A 6,626-nucleotide genomic window follows, 5' to 3' on the forward strand; every position below is an offset into this window, starting at 1 on the left:
CACATACTCCCAAAATGTTACACTTTTCCTTTAAGGAGAAACATCTGACAAACACATTTTAATCATTTACATTTCAGGCATTGAACCTCTCGTCCTGATTGAAACTTGAGAGAAACAAACTCTCTGAATGTATGAATAAAAATATTAAGCTCCCGGTGAAAAGAGAGAAAAAGAAAAACTGTCAGAACAACACTTTTCATTACAGCAACATTAATGTTACTTCATCTTTATTTGTAGAAAGGCACGCAGGGAGTCACGGGTTTATGGTGGGAAGTTCAGTGACAGTTTACAATAAAAACCACAGATAATAGAAATAAAGTGGATCAAATATGGTCGAGTTTCAGTCAGTACAATATTAGAACCATCATCATTGTTGCTTTGTTGATCTTCATCCCAGTTTGCACCAGTCTGAACACACAACTGTCTGCTGGGACAAAGTTCGGACCCATTTTATTCTCTGTAAGTAGGTTTTCTTTCAAACATATTACATCCTTGTTAGTCAGGTTAAACATCAGTGGACTGATCTTCTCACAGTCATTGGTTCGTCACTTTGTCACATGGTTGGAAGATTTCAAATAATACACCTGGTGTTATTCTACATTTTTACAAACTGCAGTACTGAGGATGTAAATCTTTAAAAAAAAACTCACAAATGTATATTTTCTTTTTTTTTTAAATGCTCAGTAATTTCCAAAACTGCTGCTCACTGTAGTTTTTATCAAACAGAAAGAAATAGTGCATTTGTTTGGGACTATTTTCAGGAGACATTTAGTGCTGGTTTTGGTCTTTTGACAGTAGGTAAAACATAGAATATCACCAGACGTATCGAAGTTAAACAAAAATAAATATGTAGTTTGTACAGGTTTTAGTTTCATGGCAGCAAACATTTAATAAGAGTGGAGTAAATCTCATGTGGGAACAAAACAACAGCTGAAGACGTTAAAACAGTTCAGTAAAGATTCGTTTCTTTTCTCTGGGCAGTGGTTACGTTTTAATATCAGCAGGTGAAAACGTGTCAGAGGTTAACAAGTTAACAAGTTAACAAGTTACCTGAACACGTTTTGTTGGCTGGTGATAAAAGTGTTTTTTCCAGGTGGTCAGAGGTTAGTCAGTCAGAAAGCTCCGACCTCGGTGCCCCACGGTCGGTAGGGTTTACTGCTGCTGCTGTGAGGAGTCTGGGAGGAAGAGGAGGAGGAGGAGGAGGAGGAGGAGATGGGAGGACTGGTGGTGGCGGTGGAGGTGAAGGAGGAGGGAGGGAGGACGGGGAAACCTCCGTGAAGGGTGATGGGAAACGAGGCCGAGAGGGAGAGGAGGGAGGCGGAGAGAGGGGTGGGGGCACAGGGGAGCACAAGAGACGAGGAGGAGGAGGAGGAGGAGGAAGGAGAGGAGGATGAGGTGGAGTCTGCGTGGGAGGAATAGGAGGAGGCCACGCTGCGCTGCGACAGCTCAGCCAACCTTTGCGGGGCTCCGCCTCCTCCAGCATCTGGAGACACAGGAAGCCCGCTCAGTCCATATGGCGTGGCGGCGGCTGGCAGGTGTCGAAACGCAGCCGCGGTGGCGACTGCGGCAGCTGCTGCCGCCCACTGATGGGGGTGGAAGGGGTGAGGTAAAGGGTGGGGCTGCTGCTGGTGGTGGTGGTGGTGGTGGTGGTGATGATGTGGAGAATGAGAGGCAGCTGTCAGAGCGGCGGCGTCACGTTGCGAGGCGCAGGAGGTCAGGTGGGAGAGGAGGCGGGAGCGCAGGGGGTCGCTGGAGTCCAGGCCCTCCATGGCGCTCAGGTAGCGGGAAACCTCCGTCACACACTCCCGGAAACCCAGAGACAGGAAGTCCAGGGCCAGGGTGTGGGCGTCGAAATAACCTGCAGACACAGAAGGAGATGTTGTTTCCATAACGACAGGCTGAGGAAAACATAATAAACTTTATTTATAAAAGCAAGTTTACAAGATGCTTTACAGACAAAAATACAAAATTAAAAGCTAATGTAAAAATAACCAAAAGCTAATATAAAAGAAGTCTTTGCTCCAGGTTTATTCATTCAGCATTAAATAACTGTGTGTGTCTCCTCCACATCATGTCCTGGTCGTTTGATGCTGATGAACACAAACAGCTGTCAGCGACGTGACATCACTTCACCTGCGTCTCCAGTGTCAGCGGAGCTACAGTGTGTGGAGAGAAACCTGTGCTCAGCAGTTTGTTCTGTCTCTGCTCTTCACACACTGCTGCTGCTGCTGTTAAACCCAAACAAACACTGCAGCCATCACTGCCCCCCCCCCCCGACAGCCCCCTCCCCACCGGCTTTATGAAAGCAAACAGCGCTGCTCAGGGACAAGTGGTGCTTTTATCCCTGCAGTGCTTTCCCATGGACTCACCGCCTCCCCGTCTCTCACTCACACACAGGCGGTGCTGTCAACAGTTAAACTGACACGTCGAGTCTTGTGGTTAAAGTTGCACATTAGAACAACAATGACCAACAAACCTGTAGGTTCTGCAGCTGCATGAGAGGAAATAACTGTTAACAACGGTCTCAGGACACAAACTGAACGTCTGATGTAAAAATATTTATTACTAACACCATAAAACTTTGCTTCTCAGCTCATAGTGTGTCAGGCATCATATGCACATGAAACCTTGGACGTGCACCTACGGTCAGCGTCAGTTTCTTCTTCTTCTGCTGCTTCTTTCAGGCAGAAAAACACCTGAACTGTGGATTCAGCATCACCTGGTCAGAGCTCAGCCCGGTGAGTCTCAGCTGCTTCAAACTCTTAGATTTTAGAAATCTCTGTCTGCTCCAAAGCACATAAAGATTGTTCCTCGTTTTAGGGGACGTACTCCTCTTCAGGCAGCAGTTACTGTGCGCTGTGGTGTGTTTACCTTTCCCTCCTGTGGCCTGCAGCATCTTCAGGTGGTCCACAGTCATCTGCAGGATTTCTGCCTTCTCCAGTTTAGCTGAGCCCTGATAAAACAAAGACAGGACAACTGTAAAACCTCCCGACCTCAGACACTCAGCTAGAGAGGAAATGAAATGTCATTTAACAGAGGCGTCAGTGTGGTTTATGTGCTGCAGATAACCATGAAAGAGAAATTTTACAGGAGGCAAGAAAATAAAAAAAAGGGTTTGACATAAGATGTGTGGAACCTCTAGTCCATAAAAAAAATGCTCTGCAGAAACAATATGTGCAGATTATTTTCAAACTACAGTATATATTGGATAAACATCCTATTATGATGTTTAATATTTCCTGATATATATCCATATTAAAAAATAATTCTCATCATCAGTGGGGCAAACCTGTTCATTTGACTAAAGTTTCAGAATAAAATCTTCATACCTGAAAGTTGTATTTCAGATGTGGAGGCAATTTATTTCTGACCTCCGGTGACCTTGAGAGGTCACTGACCTCAGCATTGCCTCCTGGTTTTTTTTGTATATATATAATGTGAAGCATGAGGGTAAGACTCAACCAGGAAACAAGAGGCACAGCTACGCAGGTGTTTAGAAACACACACACTGTATCTTGTTATGTGCAGACGTCCTGACAGGTTGACTAACACTGACTGAAGAAACAAACGGATTCTCACCTGCTTCTCAAACGCTGTGGGGACGAGTCTCCGTAACTCCGACAAACTGTTGTTGATCCTGTCTCTGCGTCTCTTCTCAATAATCTGAGTGGTGACAGATGACAAACTGTCTCTGGGCTGTAAAACCCTCACACACACTTCAACGCTCCTTCATCAATAATAGAAACAAAAGCTTTACCCCTCTGCGTTTTTTCCTCGCCATCACCTGAGTGGTCGTCGTCGGCGACCCGCATCTTATAAAGGATGCCTTCATGTGCCTGGGAAAAAACAATGACATGAATGTTAAACAGTTTTAAAAGTGGTTGCTACAGAAGAACAACCAGACAAGATACAGGAGTTCAGTGTCTGTCCAGCTGAATGCCTTCTTACAGGGATTCAGATCATGACTTCTCCGCTGAGGAATGTATTCAGTGGACCAATCATTTAAATGTGGGGATTTGTGGTGTTTTATTGTCGTTTGGGGAAAATGTCCCTCAGGAAAAATAATATTTTAAAACACAAATATTGAATTTCTGGAGCAGTACTTGTCTTTTAATGTATTTTTTGGTTATTCCAGACATCACATCCAGATGTTCCCAGCAGCTGAGTCTGACAGAATCTGATCATCGGTGAAACGTTTCAGTGTCGTCAGACTAATGTTGTGTGACTTACTGCAGCAGTTCTCTTCTATTCTGATGGATTTATTCTTCTGCAAATCCAAGACATAAAGAGCCATTTATACATTATTTATTCTGCAGGAGATCCCCCTTCAGTGTTACTGCTGTTCTTCTACCATACAGTTCAAATGGACTTGTACTTGTGTGTTTCCACTTTATGCTTCTTTCTACTTGTAGTTGTTCACTTACCAGAGTGACATATTGTAGTTTTTACTTCACTACATTTAGTTAACAGCTGTTACTTCAAATTAAGATTTTAGTGACAAACCATATAATGAGTTTATAAGATATGATGCATTAATATAGATTAAACTCCCCAAAAGAATATGAAAAAGGTCAAATTGAAAATTAAAATGTGACTTATACTAATATGATCTATAACACCGACTAGGCCATTTCTCTATAATACACATGCATTTTTACTGTGACTCATATTTTCAGTACAGGAGTTTTGCTGAGCACTGTCACATCACTGCAGCCACTTTTATTTAAGTTATTCAGTGTCTGTTAAAGACATCCCTTATATGGAGGTTGTTGAGATGGATTGTGGGAAATGTAGGATGTGTAGGAAGTCAATAATTAACAGGTTGAAGGCCAGTGAACTTTCAAGAAAAGGAAATGAAAATACAAAAACTGTAATATCAGACCAATTGGATTTGATTTTTTAAGTATTAAAATCATCAGAATGTGTCCTGTTTTTATTTGTTCTTTCTATTGACGTCTGCACAGTTTTGATTCCTTCTGACTGACCAGCTCATAATCTCTATCAGCTTTTCATTGGTCCACTTTTGTTTTGTTCTACCTGCAGAAACAGGTGAGTGGGGTTCGGTCACATCATGACAGATGGACAGGTGACCCCTCCTCAGGTGGACTTATTTAATTTCACTTTCCAGACACTTAGTCCTTAAACTCCCTGACAGTAACAGCAGTCATAACAAACTGCTGCCCTCTGCTCTGACCTTTCTGCATCATCCAGATTCTGAATTTCAGCTTAATTGGTTTATAAAGTTGAGTTCTACAATATATATATAAAATAAATATATATATATTATATATATTTAATTAAACAAAAGCTGTAAAAAGTTTTAGTAACATTAATATAATTGTTAATTCTATTCTTTTTAACCTTTAACTGCAGTTTCAGAAATGAGATGCAGGAGTGGTTTGAACTCTAACTGTATATTTTACAAATATATCTGAAATGATTATTACAAAATTAATATGCAACTATTTTGTGTCAATAATGTCAGACTTTCTCTGGGTCCAGCTTCTCAAAGAATTTGCTCAAGTGAATGAAAGTTCAGGAACAAAAAGTTGAGGATCTTGTTTCCTTTTCTTACATATTTTATAATATTTTGTATTCAATCATCAGCTACTGAAGCTTTTTATTGAAACCAAACTGAAACTTTGCTCCTCACTCACCCTGGATACATGTTCTCGCTGCCCACATCGATGGTCTCCTCCACGTCACTCTCCGCCGAGCTGCTGTCCTCGCACGGCCGCTTCATGGTGCATCGACGGCGGGGAGGGCTGGCTGTCAGTCCCCGGGACGGGACGCGGAGGTGTGGAGGTCGAGTCCAAAAAAACCAAAAAAAAGTTTCCTCCTCTCTGAACAATAGTTTTGATTCCTATGATATATTCTGGAGAATTAATAAATAAAGAAATGGCAGTAAAAGTAAAATGAACTAAAGGCCCAGCTTTTAATGAGCCACCACAAACTACCATGAAAGTGCTGTGAGGGTAATGCTGAGGGGGACTGATGAGTTCAGGCTCTTACAGGAATATAACAGGAGGTTTGTTTAATCCAGGACTTGATCAAGTCGCAAGTTTCTCCCCAGAAAACAAAACTTAGAGCCACTAAAGTTTCCTCTTGCAGAAGTGTGACATTAATGATCCCAGCAAACACCAGCAAACACCAGCAAACAACCGCTCTGAAGTCAGCCAAAGGAAAACTCCTGAAAATGCTCAGTGTAAAAAAGTGTAGAATCACTTCACTGCAGCTCCGGGTTTTTCCAGCGGTGCGTGTCCGGTAAACAGTCCGAGACAGGTGGCCTGTGAGGCGCCTGCAGACTGGACTGGTGACCGGTGTGTCCTCCTCCTCCTCCTCCTCCTCCTCCTCTGCTGCTGGAGCTTTCCCACGGAGCCTGGGAGCCACACACACACACACACGCAAGTTTGAGATGGAAGATTTGAGCAGTCTCGGCAGGGCTGGTCCTTCTCTCCTGATAATACCGCCTGTCTGGTTCAGACGGTGTGTGTGTGTGTGTGTGTGTGTGTGTGTGTGACAGACAAGTGCATGGGAATGAGGCCACTTCTTACAGTCAAAAAATAGCCATTATATAAGGCCGTAGGTTTCAGACTGGGCTGCAGCCTGGAGCTGAACATTCAACA

The 6,626-nt window shown here is 43.0% G+C and overlaps 1 protein-coding gene across 1 annotated transcript; it reads right to left on the reverse strand.

The window, feature by feature from the left end:
- Positions 1–210: 210 nt before the first annotated feature.
- hey2 (hes-related family bHLH transcription factor with YRPW motif 2) lies at positions 211–6,312 on the reverse strand. The gene is made up of 5 exons (XM_071467968.1): positions 5,658–6,312; positions 3,758–3,836; positions 3,580–3,663; positions 2,872–2,953; positions 211–1,858 (listed from the first exon to the last, which is right to left on the reverse strand). Exons 1-5 carry the CDS (start codon positions 5,741–5,743, stop codon positions 1,113–1,115), a joined length of 1,077 nt encoding a protein of 358 aa, XP_071324069.1. The 5' UTR covers positions 5,744–6,312; the 3' UTR covers positions 211–1,112.
- Between the last annotated feature and the right edge of the window lie 314 nt (positions 6,313–6,626).

The sequence above is a fragment of the Trachinotus anak genome, unplaced genomic scaffold (genome assembly GCF_046630095.1).
Source record: "Trachinotus anak isolate AG129_WGS33_773 ecotype Australia unplaced genomic scaffold, CSIRO_AGI_Tana_v1 ptg000031l, whole genome shotgun sequence".
Classification (NCBI taxonomy): Eukaryota; Metazoa; Chordata; class Actinopteri; order Carangiformes; family Carangidae; genus Trachinotus; species Trachinotus anak.